Source organism: Hylaeus anthracinus, unplaced genomic scaffold (genome assembly GCF_026225885.1).
Source record: "Hylaeus anthracinus isolate JK02 unplaced genomic scaffold, UHH_iyHylAnth1.0_haploid 3, whole genome shotgun sequence".
Classification (NCBI taxonomy): Eukaryota; Metazoa; Arthropoda; class Insecta; order Hymenoptera; family Colletidae; genus Hylaeus; species Hylaeus anthracinus.
Genome location: NW_026535284.1, coordinates 16,302,387 through 16,318,187, shown reverse-complemented (window position 1 = coordinate 16,318,187; position 15,801 = coordinate 16,302,387). Strand labels below are relative to the sequence as shown.

Below are 15,801 nucleotides of genomic sequence, written 5' to 3'. Positions count from 1 at the left end.
AATTTAATTGTAAAAAATAAACGTCGAATACCGAATATCGTGCAATATTCGCCAACGGATATCGATCATTGATTTCGAAGGAACGAATAAATCAACTTTACCGTTTAAACAAAATTGCTATGCGTCAAAATAGCTATTAACGTAATAAAAATGGGATGATAACGGAAATGAGCAGGATTCGCGTTAATCACTCTTAATGCATAAATCGTGTCGCTATGATGACAGTCGAAACAAAATTACTTGCGATCGAATGAAGCATGGATGGAACGAAGGACGATAATTAAAAAGAAGAGAATAACGCAAGTCATCTCTTGATTTTGTGATATCGTCGATAACAAAGTTATCGAGATCACGATTATTTACGAGAGTTGGCGAAAAAGAGTTTAAGCACACGAATTTAATTCTTCTGCTTTCGAGAATAACTAAACCAAAGCATTTATTATCGGAATTATAAAGATGAATAAATAAATAAAACAATCGCCAGCCTAGAAAAACCCATTCATCGGAGCAATAAAAAATCGGGCTGCGTTTCGTCCACGCGTGAAACGTTCGCAATCAAAGGAAAACGGGACACGAATAAGAATTCAGTGAGCCCATTACCATCCGTCACATCAACCGAAGACAAACTCGAAAACGTCTAAATACCGTCAGCGCGTCGTTTGTAACAGATAAGATCGGGGCCGCTTGAAGCTATGACATCCCCAGCTTCCAGGGGGGTGAGTGATATTCGAATGACGAACGATGGGCGGGTCGGTGGGTGACGATTAACGAACGATTATTAAAGCAGCCCCTTATCGCGGTAATTGCGTGGAATAAATCCAGGTAGCGAACGAGCGAGGACGAGGACGAGGACGACGACGACGACGACGACGTCGACGTCGTGGCAATTTTCTGGCTCGACGGGCCTTCGGATGACGATACCATCCTTCTCTATCCTCTGTTTCTATTTCTTTCGACCCTCTACCCCATTCTAACCTCTATCTCGTAGCCAGCACGCGATACGATAATCTTTTTACCAGGACCGTCGACGTCGCGTCGTTAATTGTCGATCCATTTTGCACCCTTGATATGCGGTTGGCGCACGATGTGACAAAACGAACGATGCCGATCAAGAGTCCGAAACTTTGGTTCGGTTCTAAATATTTTCGTGAAATTTTTTAGATATTCGATTTGTTTTTTAAATTTACGATACCACGAAAATCGACTTCTAATCGGCAATCGTTCGTTTTGTGCTCCGCGACGTTCGAGGACGAGGAATGCGACGGAGGTGGATAGTTGAAATTGACGGTACTCACGTGAAGAAGTCGTAGCGCCGAGAGGGCCGTAAGTAGATCCGACAAGCTCCTTGTTTGGTTCGACTTGGAGCTTTTTGCGAGAAATTGGTTTTATGGTTGATCGATGCTCGCTGGCGGTTGTTTCCCGTTTTACTGCTCCGTGTACACGTGGTTTGTTTTATTGGAAGGTCCTGCTCGCGCGGTTGTTTCAATATTTCTTTTTTCTTCATGCGGAGTTTGTGTTGCGGTGTGGTTGGTGTATACGTTTTTGTGGCCTTGGTCGTCACCGATGATACGAGGCGGTCGTTTTACATTTTGCTTCCTACCGTTTCATCTACGACTCCTATAAATAAACAGAATATCCATTCAAGCAACGATCAACTTAACAAATAAACTTGCATAGTTTTCGAAATGTCTCAGCCTCCCGCAAATATACATATGTACATATAAAATCAACGAATCGAATGTATTAACGTTTTTATGCCGAACCGATGAGAACATTAATTAACGCCCGCGAAGTCATTTACACCCATTAGAATGTATTTTTCGTCCGAACTCACGGGGGAACAATGCAACTCCCCAGCGTCGATAACAATGGCCGATCGTTCACGAGTTCAGCGTACCATTCGTGGCAACAATCAATCTTGTCAGATGGCTCGTCTCATTGTCTAATAACAATCATTTACGCCGCTGACGCGATTAATCAGCAGCTTAATAATCCTGCAAACACGACTACATTGATCCCAAATCATTAGCGGCGCGTCTCCGTGCTCGAACATTCGTTCGTCCCCGAGCAAATGAACTAATACAGGATGGTCCTGGTATGCCATCTAGAATTCGCGAACCACGTTCTACCAGTTGCGGTAGAATGTGCTCTACTGTTGCCGTAATTCTTGCAGAATTAGCAAACTTGAAAATTATCAGACCATTTGATACAACTTGAGCCGTAAATATCGCAGTTGCGAAAGAATCGACTACGTAAACGCACTTTTATTTTAGAAACACTCTACACGACTGAGATGTCCGATCGTTTTTCACGTGAAACATTTTCATTTTCGCATCTTTCGCGACAACACATGTTGGAGATAATATTCCCAGCCCGTGCGCGTCCTAATGGCTGATCGATTTTCCGATTCTTCGTTATACATAAATCATTGCACCGACTCGACGAGATATATCGCCCCAAAATGGACTCTTTTTCTTCTTTAACTTGTCGATGGTGTTTTCCATCGCACTCGGCGGGCTAATCGACCATTGTTGGTACAATTTATTTACACCGTTTCTCGCGCGTACGATTCCTCTCCGAGGGCTGTGCCAAATAAATTCGAGGTCTATTTTTTCGAAAACAAACACCCGTGGAAAGAAAACTCTTGCCATATTTTCGGTTCTACTTTCGAATTTTCATGCATTTTTAGACAATAATGCTTGGAAATAAGAAGGTGGAATAGCGAATCTCGATAAACGAAGAATCCCGCATGACTGACAGTATAATTATTTTAATTGTGTTTGGTTAACGACCTACCTCTGTCCTCGTCGCTCCGCTCCCGTTCGTTGCTATCGTTACACTGGTTCCCCCTTTCCTCTTTGCTCCGAGAAAACATTGACCATCGTTGTCATCGTACCTGTTTAATTATGCAAAACGGAGGAAAGGTGTCTCTAATCGATGTCGTCAACTCCGGGAGACCTTTCCAAATGTTCGTTTATCTTTGCGAATATCTGAAATGACATCGTATGCTTTCAAGTAATTTTCTAAAATATTCAAAATATCTTATTTAAACTGAAATATTATAATTTTGTCTAGAGAGCAATCTTGACGAAAACCAAAAAATAAGATACATATTGAAATGTGAATAAAGAAGCGAACGAATTCTGGAGATTCCAAAGAAAAATGACTCGACGAAACATCAGAGGAAACGTTTCTTTTAAGCAAAATCGACTTCTTGTCGTATGCGTCGACAAACAAGCAACTTACAGCATTATAATACCATAGAGATCAACGAGAATACCTTCCACCTGGAAAACAATTTGTCACAGGCGATAATTCGATAAACTTTGCGTCAAACCGAATGCGTTCAATTATAATATGCACGGCTAGGTCATCGGATTCGAGTACCATTCTCTGGAATCATCTTAGCGGAATTCGATGATCATTAGCGAGATTCAGAGTCCCGCTAACGATTAAGAGGCGTCTTTCGCTCGCGTGAGCTTCAAAAATTTCACGTGTTCGCGTCTCGCGCGAGATTAACGAGAACAAATCACGCCAGTCGGATGCTCGAAAACTTATCGATTCGTTAATTTTACCTAAGCCCACTTCGCTATCCCGGTAATTGGTGTAACGCTGGCTGGTGCTCCTTTCCACTTTCACCGCGACTGTTATAATCGTGGACTGAGACGCAATTTCGATCGTTCGAGGGTCTTTGGAATTTGGTTTTTGCGTGCGACGAATTCCTGAAATCACACAACTCCTGAAACCACTCCTAAGGTCGAAACGTAAAGCGAAATAAATTTGCTCGAATACAATTCTCGCATACAATTTTGGTAACGAGAATAACTCTCGTTGAAAGCAGTCGACAGTAAAGGGACGCGTGAAACGAGGCCACGGAAAAGACTTTAATGAACGTCGTTAATTAGAACGGAGAGATCGACCAAGAAACAATCGCGAAACGGTCGTTAGCTCTTGGAATAATCATGCCGACAAGTGTCGCTCGAGATAATAATAGCTTGTTATCGATAAATAATTACTTGTAAGTTGATAGCGTTCTTATTCGGATTCCAGAACTTGTCGGGCTAATTATTAAACCGTGCAGTTACGTTTATTGCAGTTTAATCATTTCTGTTTACACTCCAAGATTCTCGTGCATTAAAAAATGACTATGCCATGTCGTCCGTCTTAGCGTAGTGCCATCCGCAAACTATCGAGCAAATGCTGGTGGCTCCACTGTAGTGCCGCGCACAAAACAAATAACGCGGCATATTTAAAGCTATCGAACGAACGCCAATATTGAATATTGCTTGTGTTCCGTTTAATGAACAATAAGTTACAGACATATTAGCAAGTTTTTTGTTTTTATAAAAGCTTGTCCCCTTTGATAATGACACACGAAAGAGAAGACACGACAAACCATCGGCGACAAGCGAAATGATGCGAGTCAATGATCAATGATGTGGCGCCTAACGAAAAAATCTCAATTAGATGTGCGGACGACGCCGGCGCGACATAGTATTAATAATGGTTACAATGCGTACTGGAAAGCAAACAAACTTATTCTCTCTCGTGAGAGAAAGCTTGCGCTTACGTAACGGAGAATAATATATCTTTATGCGAGGTTAAAAGTACGCCTCGATAATGAATGTAATTTAAACTAAAAAGGTATAATACTATAATTGAATAGAATAATAATGTTTTAACAATAAAAAATTGTCCTCCGTGGGAAAGTTGGTTTCGCGTTTTACTTCTTTTCGTAAAGCCTTTTAAACGATCGTTTACAAAACAATTTTGCAAATAGAAATTTATACCGCCGCGGACATTCGAACTCTAAATCTTTCGTCGGATTCGGCGTTAATGGCCGATCGAGTTTACAACCGCGATATGCGGGGAAACAACGGAGGTAGGAAGGAAGGAAGGAAGGAAGGAAACGAGACAGGGTCAATGTCATTTCCGGAACAAATATACGAGGGGACGGAGCAATGTATGCCGCTGATAATTGTCGCTCTTACACAGCCTAAAAACATGTGAGGCCATTCGCTCTCGGCCGAATTACGACTAATTTATTCGTTGACCAGAATCAAATACCGTGACTAAAATGAAGCGTAATGCAAGCACCTCTGCAGCTCCGGTTCTAACGAGGATATTTTACTAAATGAAACGGCTGAATAATCCCCGAAACGAGCTCTTTCGTTACCTGTATTTACCTTTAGAGATAATCATCGCCATTTCACCCCCGTTTCCGAATAGTTGCTTCATTTATAGCAAAAACCAGATTCTGTGGACCGATCAAATAAAATCGTTACATGTCTCTTAATAAAACCGAAACCAAATTCCTCGTGACACAACCCTTACCTCTTTGACGAGAAAACAAATATCTCGGAGCACCGTGGGCTCCATAAGACGCCGCTGAATCGAATTACAGAATTAACAAGCCTGTCTAGAACACGCGCGCACACGCAACACCGCTGCACGCTTACAAATTATGTTCGTCGTGTTGCGAAATTTACGGGAGCAACGGGATTCACTTTTTAATTAATCCCCGCTGCTGCTTACCGTTATTTTATCCGGCGGGCCGTAAGGTCGACGGACGCAGAAAACGTGCGACGGTTCGATCATTAAACGAAACCCGTGAATCGATCTGCCTAACAATGCCAGAACCTCTGCGTAATCCATTTCGGGGTAGATTTCGCTGAATTTCGGCGAACGGTGTAATGAAGCTTGCAGAGTTGGTCGATGGAAAATGCTGTCCATTGGCGACCATCTGCTCTGGAAGATTACGTATACTAGGGAGCTAGAGACATTGCCTTTGGAACCTTGTCAACGCGAAAACATGCACGTATACGAGATTATATCGCGTTTAAAAAAATTCCACCATGAGTTTAATAGATAAACAAATTTTTTCTTTTACGGTACCGCCGATCTCTGGCCTAGAAAACGACCCTGAACTGGCTAGCTATCATTTCGACGACTTCGATTCGATATATTGGACGCGGTTAGAAGGACGAAAAGACAATTGATTTCAAAGGATAATCAACCCCCGCACGGATTTAGCGGAGACTCTTGGGAAAGGGAAAAAGAAGAATGGGGGATTCGTGAGATTCTGGCGGAGCGTTATCTGAACGTTAAGTAGCGACTCTCGCGGGTCTGTAAAACCGGAGGTAAAACGATAAGGGACTTCATTTCCTCGTTGGCGATATCGCGGCCGGAAATCTTTGATGGCCTTATTCTGGAAAGGAGTAGTTAATTATACGCAATAGTAAGAATTGTAGGATAGCTCTTTGAAAAATATGCTCGCCAAGGAGCCAGCGATTACGCTGGGGTCATTGCGTATTAGCATGATCACAGCGTAGAGAAGATTGATGCGTACGCGTGTACCACCGTATCGAGAGTGCCTCGAACTTAACGACGAAGGCTAAACTAGTCTACACGGATTACGTTGGTACACGTCACTTGCAAACTATTAAATCTCAATTAAATTTCGAACGGGAAAAATAATCCAATGGTAAAAGTTCCCAAGTCCCCGAGACCTTGGCGAATTCCAATTAAAATTCCGTCTAGCCAGAGCTGCTCAATTTGAATACCTTCCAACTAGCCCAACCAAGTCGAGTCAACATCAAAGATTGCTCGTCGATGCCTCGAACACGCGACAGTTTTTTAGCATTAATTTCTCGGTCGCGCAAACAGCGAGCCGCACGAGCGTTCACTAAAGCGCCGATTACGCGATTATTAATGCGATTATTTATCGTCGGTGGGATCGATGGCTATGAATAACGTTAAATATCTCACTAGCAAATCTGGCCGGTGTCGTGCTACCCAATGAAAAATAAAAGGAAAAAAAAACGCGGCCGCGAACGTGTCGCGCGGAAGAAAACGTCACGTGAACGAAGCGGTGGAAAGAAGGCAATTAATTCCGCGTTCGAAAATGCGTGAAAGCTCGTCGGAAATTGTTTGGAAGTTGAACCAGGCTCATTTCAATAATCCCTGTATCGTTCGATTTATCGTAACTCGGACGTGATTCAATCGGTTCCAATTAATCGCTGCGCTCGATCGATACGAGTATCGGAATTTGATGTTTTCCGACACCGTTGCCGCGCTTATATTATTATTATTATCGTTTCATTATCCTTTTTAATGCTAGGAGTGTCGAACAATCCTCTACAAAAATACATGCTCTGCAAAAAGTACTTATCGAACCGTGTCGAGTTTTCTTTTGTAATAAAAATATAAGCGCGATATATCACCGAAACGTAATTTCGTGTTTGTATGTATAATGTTACAACGAGCGACGATACATTTGTATTCGCACGGAGTACTGTCATAAACGTCGCCAATGCTTAGGTAAGCGAGTATATCTAGAAACGTAGTATCGCAAACGCACTCGATGCATTCCTACCCAAGAATCGTACACGAAATTACGCGATCGCACGCGACTCAACGCGCCAAGTAGTTATCCATGCGCCGTGGTGTTACAAAACAATGCCCCATAGATCGAAATTTTTTGTTTGCCCTCGAGGAAACCATACAAAATCGGTTTGCGTGACGCAGGCTGTCGACCCCAACCATTGCAACGGCGGCGCGGCGGACGTCGTGTGCCGACGAAACTTTTGCAACGTCGCCGATGAACGTTCGAGAAAGACTGATATTCTCGCCTGGAATAAAAATTCCACGGAAAACACGAAATATCTTGTAAAATCGGAGTTTTGTATAATTTTTGGACCGGTACTCTTTCGTTTTGTTCAATTTTTATTTGAACTCGAATGAAAGGTAGGAAGTGAAAAGTAACAATATATGAACTTGCAAAGCCATAGTAATCTTATTCCAGTTTATTAGAGACCCGCTGCATATTGTATTTGTGTTTAATTAAACAAAACGATAAAATCGAACTGAAAAGCGAACTGGAATTATTTTATCGTTAATATTTGAGAATGGTGGACAACACAACTATTACATCCGAATGTTACGATAAAATTGGATAAACGGCACAATCGCAACAAAGAGTAACATCAAGATGAGGATTTTAATGTAAAATAATTCAATTTGCTTTGAATGGACAAACGAATTGGAGGATAATCGATATACATCTGTCTGTGATTTTACAAAAACGTTCTGTTTTTTTTTTTTTTTTTTTGTTTTTTTTTTATATAAACGAACAGCGAAGATGGTAGACATATTTTAGAGGCACGAAGAGATCGTTACGGGTTTGAACGCGTCGTTTAATTTAGGGTTGTTAATTAAAACCCTTGAATCACGTGGAACGATCAAACCTGACCCGTCTGTTTATTCAATCCTGTTTATTTCCCTTAGGAAGTGGTTGTAACCGACGCGAGAGCTTGTTTAGCGTCAACATTTACTTAGAGAAATTACACAGTAATTTCGAATGACTTCTCATATTTCCACACTGTTAGAATTATCATCGTCGCTCTGCTACACTTTGGAATTAATTTCGAAAACTGGGGGCAATGCGAAAGTTCGCGTGTCGATAGCGAGAGACCGTCGAACGTCGACAATGAAAATCACTTTCGCTGAAATCTCTCCAATTTTTATCAAATTATTTCGGACTCGGAAGTGTGCGAAATAAATCGTCCGTTAATGCTTTAAACAGGACTGTTGACTCGTAAACGCGGAGCTTGGCTCCCAAATAGTCGCAGAATGCGAAATAGCGTGCTCGGCTCAGGTGATGAGAACTCGTATATTTCCAGGATAGATGGACCAAAAGTTGTAAATTTATGCTAACACCGCGCCACGCTCGGTTTAATAGATACGTATGCACACATTTTTTGGCGAAGTTGCAAGAGAAGTGTACTCGAGGGTCCTATGCACCGCTTCCCACCCTAACACTAACAACTTAAAGCTCGACCTTTCCGCCTCCCAGCCACGCTTCCTTACGGGATCCACTTTCTCAAAGTACATGCATATAGCTTTCCTGAACCCCAATGCGTCTCTTCAACAGCCATCATGCTCGAGGAGATTCCGACGCTCTGAATTATGCACCAAATTTAATGGAACACGAGCTTCACCCTTGTTGATAATTTACAATTACTCCAAGTCGGTACTCCGACTTGTAATGCTGGAAGCAAGTCTGCGCATTCTTAAAATTTACGAGCTACGTTTTGTATTCGCAGACATTTTTCGATGGAATAAAAATACCGTTCCGATGGAATACGAAGCCAATTCATTTTTCAACAATTCGTAGAGAAAACGACGCCCGTAAGCCACCTAGTACGAGGCTGTTATCGCATTCTCGATGCAGAAAGGATAAAAATGACGCGAGGAGAGCGGAGCGATATTCCTTAACCTTTAACCGGTTCAACCGCGATGTAAAATGCATTCGCGAGCAAGTTGCGGCACGAGTACGTAAAGCGTATTCATGAATGACCCGGTGTCTCGTACGATCGGCCCCGAATATCCCCGGCACAACGTGGTTCGTGGAACCGTGTGTGAATTATAGTTGCGGCCCTATCTTTGAAAAATACACGGCAACTATCACGGTACGCTGTATTTGCGACCGCATTAACGGAACTTCTGTTATCGTCGCCGTGCAGAATCGCGATTATCTAGGCCGCGTATTACGGCTCGCTGGTACTTTCGACGATTCGTATTTCCCGCGCATCCCTGGTAAACGAAACTGCTGAAAAACGGAGAAATTTGAATTGTGAAATTGCTACGAATACGAGGTGTCTGCGCTACGACGCGACCTTTGCAAAATAATATTGGATACACCGGTTTAGCGAACGATAAAAAGGAAACTTTAACGGACAAATTTTTTTAAGCATCTAGGAAATGTATTGACCTGTAGATGCTGATTTTACAGCTGTGCTACTTGAAAATTTCAAATATTTCGGTCGTGCTTCGAAAGGTGTTTTAATCGTGGTGATAAAAACGTGTTAGATTAAATTATTCGCACATGTCACACTTGTTCCGCAAGGGTTAAGAGAACTAACCACCTGAATCAGCACGTTCCATCCAAGTCTGCCGTAGTCGAGTTAAAATCAAGTGGCCGTTCAAGGCTACTAAGAATAAGTAGTTGTATTCGCTCTACCCCTGTCGTGATATCGTGCCATCTATCGTACCTTTACGCAAACTAACGCACGAATCTTCTAAATTGAACAAACGGTATCGGTATAACGTGAAACTCGGTGCTACTTTTTATAGATCTTCTAACTAAATTATCGTAGAAAAGAAATTGTCGTAATCTGTTTAACCGATTCACATGCCAATTACCTTATCGAGCACAAGTCAAATATCGCAGTCGATGTAATTATTTCGAATCGCTTAAACGGAGCTAGCTCCTTTAAAATCAATTTGATCGTGGGAGGTGTCGAGAAGCAATAATTGTTTGATCTCAGGTCGGAAGTGACGTTAACGATGCACAATATCGCGTGGTGAAATTTTGCTCGTAATGTTATTAGCGTGGAATTGACGTAATTAAAATGCAAAGAGCATTTCGCGAGAGTAAATGAGGTACAAATAAATGATTACGAGCGAAAAGGGGTAGAAGGACAGAGAAGAGAATTGCATTCATCATTTGGCCGCCGCTGGCAAATATAAATTCCCGGGCTCGCCAGGAAACTCTGACTAGGTTGAGAAATTAAAAAAAAAAAGAAAACCATATGTCATGAATATTCATATGTTAATGCGGCGTGCGTAATGATGAGAAAGTTGTTCCCTCGCGTTCGCCGTGAAATATACATATAGGCGCCACTTTACGTCCGTTCGGAACGTCCAAGTGCCACTACAAAGCGACGTGTGAGCCCCACGGTTTCGCTTACGAACCGAATATTAAAAAGGTGCCATTGACACGGCATTCTTTGTTCGTTCTCGTGGAACAGAAGTCCTCTTAACCGTGTTTGTCCGCGGTCTAACTAAAGACCGCTATCAATAATTGAGTAATTTTAAATAAAAGATCGAAACGCACGGGTAAAATTGACTACCCCGGTAGTTTTATTCAAACTGTCGATTACGCTATTCGTGTATCGTATCAGGAATGATCCGAGTGCGTTAAAATACAAAATAACCAACCCCTACTGGCTAGTTTGTTCTGCAAATTTCGAACGCTCGCTGCTCACGCGGCATTAAAATAATCCACACAACCCAAATGTTTGCACGCGACCGCGATCGGGCGAAAGCTCACGCGATGCTTCCTTTTTTTCCCAACCTGCTTCGCTGCGACGATTAGCTGGCTTCGTGGCTGACCCGATAGGACGCAATTTGCCGCTGGCAATGTGCTTCTGCTGCGAGCTCGCGTTTCCACTTCCTCGGTAGAGCTTTCCGTCCGGTTCGCGTTAACGTCGCGACGATCGACGTCCGTCGAGCTTCCGGAATCCATGCTCATGCGTTCGCATTAGACGAATTAAAAGAAATCGATCGACCATATCGCGTAACTCTGCAACGCCAAGTTGTTCTAGTTTACCGAAAAAACAATAACGAAATAAGTACTCGTAATGCTTGCGTCGCAAAGATCGATATTTTTCATGCAATGAGATTGGATAGATTTTACGTACGTCGCGAGAGAAGAGGTTACGCGATCAAAGTAGAACCACTTGAAAATTTCTTCACGAAAATATCCTCCTGGCCGTTGGAATTAAATGTTTTTTCCCCGTTACGTCAGTGATAAACAGCATCATTTGAATGACTTCGTGTCAAGGTGAGCATGGTACTTGAAAGCGAGAAAACTCCGAAAAATGTTGCTGCACCATTTTTCAATGCGCACTAGCGTGGGCGGTCGAAATTCTGACGTGATAAAAGTGACGAAGCGAGCAGATTCATACGTATATACAAGCGAAACGAGTTACGAGCACTGTCGCTCATCCCGTTTTGCAAAAACACACTCGCGCGCGCTTCTCATAATTTATAGCTTGAATTTCAAAATAGTGCATCTACATTTTTCAGCCGAGTTTCTCGTGGTTTTTACATGCAGGATCTTTGCGAGAACGCTAAAAATAACACGGAAATGACGTAGGTAACGTTTCCTGACGCTCCAACGCTTGAATGCATACCAACGTTACCAACCTCGACGCGTCCAGTGTTTTGATTGCAGCTGCAATGATAACGGCGTCGGCGGTGCGCCGGTGGTCGGTCACAAGCGTTTCTACGAAAACAATGTTACAAAAAAAAGACGCTCTAAGCGTAGGAATCAATAAAAATTCGTCTACTTAATTTTCAATATACAAAAAAAAATGTATTTCTTCTTTTAGTTTCAATATTCTTTGGAACTGCTACCGAATACTTATCGCCTCACTGCAGGCGTTTCTATACACTTTATAAAACTTAACTTCAATCTAAAGGAACTAGATTTCATCTAGAAAAATTTTACATCATCTGGTCCATTCGAGACTGTTGTAAAGTCAATTTTGCGCAGCACTTGATGCGTCGATTCAATCAATATCGCTAAAATTTTTAAATAAAATAATTTTTCCGAAGGAAATGTCGATATCGGAATGTTACGTTGGGGGTATCGGTGACATTCGGCAGCCAATACTTTCTGCCTCGACCTATCGCAATACAGAGTTTCTGGTTCACGTATTATTATTAATATGTTAGTTCTTTAGGTACTAATTATTATTCTACCGAATTTCTCGTCGAAATTCAAATGGTCCGCTCGAGATAATTCTCAAATTGATTTTGGATTAAGCTTGACTTATTTAAATAAAACAATTGTTGGTCTTGTGGCGCAGCGCAGCGGGGCGCTATACTTAGACGAATCAAACGCGTTAACCGAGCAACCTTACGCTTACATCGCCTAGCCTTAAAGATTTCTACTAAAACGACGTTACTCTTATAAAAATATTTAATCAAAGAAGTAACACTGTATCCTAAATGATAACAAAATGAAATGAAAGCTGTATTCTTGTTCGAAGGAAGGGACGTGTGAAATGAAACACCGGAAACCGCAGAGTCCCAGAGAAGCAGCGACGCGACGATTGTCTCTGGAAGTCTACATCCACCGGGATCTCGCGTCCTCTGCTCAAGTACAATAGATATAATATATTTCATATAATAACGTAAACAAGATAGTGGCTTTTGTACAAATATTCCTTATATAAAAATCATGCTTGCCCGGCCTAAGCGCGTTACAGCGGTTACGCGACCCGATCTTCATCTTCCTCTAGCTACGCGCAGAGTCCGTCCAAAACTAGAGCTAGGACTATTTGAATAATGCCACGGATAGTCGATAGATTAGACGAGTAGTCCCAGCCCTGTCAAATTCGTATCTCAGCTTTCAAACGACTCCGTCGATTGGAAAACGAAAAGCAATCTTACGTAATAACAGATGGACGATGGACAAATGCACAACACATCAACTGAGGGCGATCAACGGATTATCATCGTTGATTCGCAGTTTTCGTATCCTTACATGAAAATATCGTTACGGTGCGTTCGGCTTTGCGTTTCCCACATCTGCTTCCAACTTAGTCGTTATCGCGACAAAACCTAGGTTCGAACGAACGCGATTGAGAGCTCACGAGGAAACGCGTGTCAAGGTACTTTCGATTAGTCATTCCTTAATCTAATGGTTTCGCTGCTTTTATTCTTACTTACTTAATCCTAGTTTCTCTTTTCGGTGACGTAATTCGTTTCTGCTATCGACAACGACGACGACGACGACGACGACGACGACGACGACGACGACGACGACAGTTATCGTCTCGACAAAATTTCTTTCCTACCTATCGGTTTCGTTGGCTCCGACAACATTTTTTCCCTGTTACCTAGTTCAACGTCGAATTCGAATGCATCAAAATTTCGCCACGATTAGAGATCTCACTTATCGGAAACTCGACTGATACCCAACGGAAACGAGATTCAGAGCCTTAAGAAACATCAAACGTTCGTTGGCTCGGTGATCACACCTCGAGAGGATAAAAGCAAATATATACCCTGAATCCAGAAATTGCGCTTCCAGCGGTGGTCGTCGAAAGGCTGTGGCATGGTAACCTTCAACAACTACTCGAAAATAGGATTAATTCAGCCGAAATTATGCAACATCACAAATCTTGACCAATTCTTCTTTCAAATCTTTGTCATCCCTCTTGGAAGAACAAAAAATATCACCCATCAAAGACAGTCGACACATTTCGAGCAGGACTGAAACTACCCGGCGAACTTTCCGTATTCCCGACGAGTAGTCCCAGCCCTAGCTTCGTAATCCACCGTTACGATTGCCCAAACAGCTACGGCCAAAAAAATCTGTAGAACAACTTCCGCTCAGCAGTATCCACCAGATGTTATCTATGATAACCATAGTCGGGGCTGGTGAACACGGTAGCCTTGAGCGTGATAGAGGAGACGTGCGACACAGGACGCACGTGTGACTTGGACTGGCAACTCTTCGGGAATCTGTTGCTTGTACCGTGTTTCCAGAATTTATGAAGCGCGAGGGAGGCTCTGGTGTGATAGGGTCGACAAATGGATCCTCTGGCCAGAGAATCCACGGGACACATTCGACACTTGAGCACCGTTCGAGAGGCCAGTCTACGTCGACACCTCTCCCTGAGCTCGTTCATTCTAATCGTCTCGTTTCCGAGTTTGGTCGCGTCCTCTTGTCCTTTGTCCTGTTCGCTAGCCTCTAAACCGGTCAGGTCGTCCTCCTCGAACTCTTGGTTCCACGTCACCTTTCTCGGCAAGCTTTGCTTCCTCGATCGCCTCTCGTTGGGTTTCCTCTGACCGTCCAAGGCCCAAGGACACTCCCACTCGACAGCGGACCGGTCTTCTTGGAGCACGGCACGATAGCTGTACGTAAAATCACGATTAAGCATGGTAGGGGTAGATGCCAGTGATCCAGCGCTGCAACCGCGACCGCTACGCGATTGGACGACGCGGTCGGCGGACTGGCCCTGGCGACACTCGACGTGACGAGCATTCTCGAGGTCGTCGATGACGCTGTCGTGGTCGTGGTCGTGGCAATGGTCGTGGCCGTCGTCGTGATCACGGCGTATACCGCTCGACCGCCTCTCCTCTTCCAATGTTGGGTACGCCATTGTCGCTGCAGTTGCAGGGGAGTTTACCATCTCGTGGCTGCAACCACCGCGGCACTGTTCCATAAGTTACGTTCGCGTCATTTTTCTGTCGATCAACGACCGCCCGTCGACCATCGTGCGACGGGACGTTTCGAAGAGATAAAGATAGATACAGACAGGGACAGCGCGTGGAACGATAAGGGTAAGAGAGAAACAAGCAAGGACGATGTCCTTCGTCTGTCGTGCGTGTACTTTATTCTGTACGTTTACTTTTATCAGAACCACGCGTGTCCTGTCGACATCGAAAGCAAACAAACGTAAGCGTGCACGCGCGCGAACAGAAAAGAACATCAAACCAAAAAATGACGCTGCAACGTAACAAAAAATTGGCGAGGAGAGAGGAGAGCGGGTGGAATGGTGACGAGTTTCGTTTTCGGCACTCGTCACCAGCAACTTGACACTTGGACATCACGAAATAGAAGTTTACAAAGTTTCATTTCGATTAATGTTCCCTTTCGTGAAACATCGAGACACGTGTATACACGAAAATGTCAGTTGCAGGATAGACAAAATAAAAGCGAACAAGTATAGCATGGACAACATGATGGTAGACCGGGATGCTTACCCGAGTATCGTAGTAGGCGGTATCACAGTGGTAGCAGGTGCGATCGCTGGAGCTGGTGCTGGAAAAACTGGCGGACCAGGTGGTGGTCTGCCTCCTCCCGCGGGGCTGTAAATTTCGTAATTAGCGTTAAATTACGGATCCCACGAATTATGAAAATATTTTTTTCTTAAACGAGGTACAGCTACGTCTATCGTAAATTGCTTTTTAAACTATCAACTTTTTCCACCACGAACAATC

General features: G+C 43.2%; 1 protein-coding gene and 1 long non-coding RNA gene across 12 annotated transcripts in view; both read right to left on the bottom strand.

Moving 5' to 3' along the window:
* Positions 1 to 1,303: 1,303 nt before the first annotated feature.
* Positions 1,304 to 4,164, bottom strand: LOC128893505 (uncharacterized). The gene is made up of 4 exons (XR_008461357.1): positions 4,017 to 4,164; positions 3,576 to 3,722; positions 2,797 to 2,990; positions 1,304 to 1,617 (listed from the first exon to the last, which is right to left on the bottom strand). It is a non-coding gene; the product is annotated as an uncharacterized LOC128893505 (long non-coding RNA).
* Positions 4,165 to 11,818: 7,654 nt separating this feature from the next.
* LOC128893489 (uncharacterized) overlaps positions 11,819 to 15,801 on the bottom strand; it is a 142,423-nt gene continuing 138,440 nt past the window's right edge. For 10 of the 11 annotated variants that reach the window (XM_054154479.1, XM_054154477.1, XM_054154473.1 and 7 more), the window contains 2 exons: positions 15,565 to 15,669; positions 11,819 to 14,997 (listed from right to left, as the gene is read on the bottom strand). In XM_054154479.1, coding sequence (XP_054010454.1) covers positions 14,208 to 14,997; positions 15,565 to 15,669 — 895 coding nt within the window. In that variant the 3' untranslated portion in view covers positions 11,819 to 14,207. The remainder of the gene's footprint in view (positions 14,998 to 15,564; positions 15,670 to 15,801) is intronic. The other variant, XM_054154481.1, reaches the window with a different exon arrangement.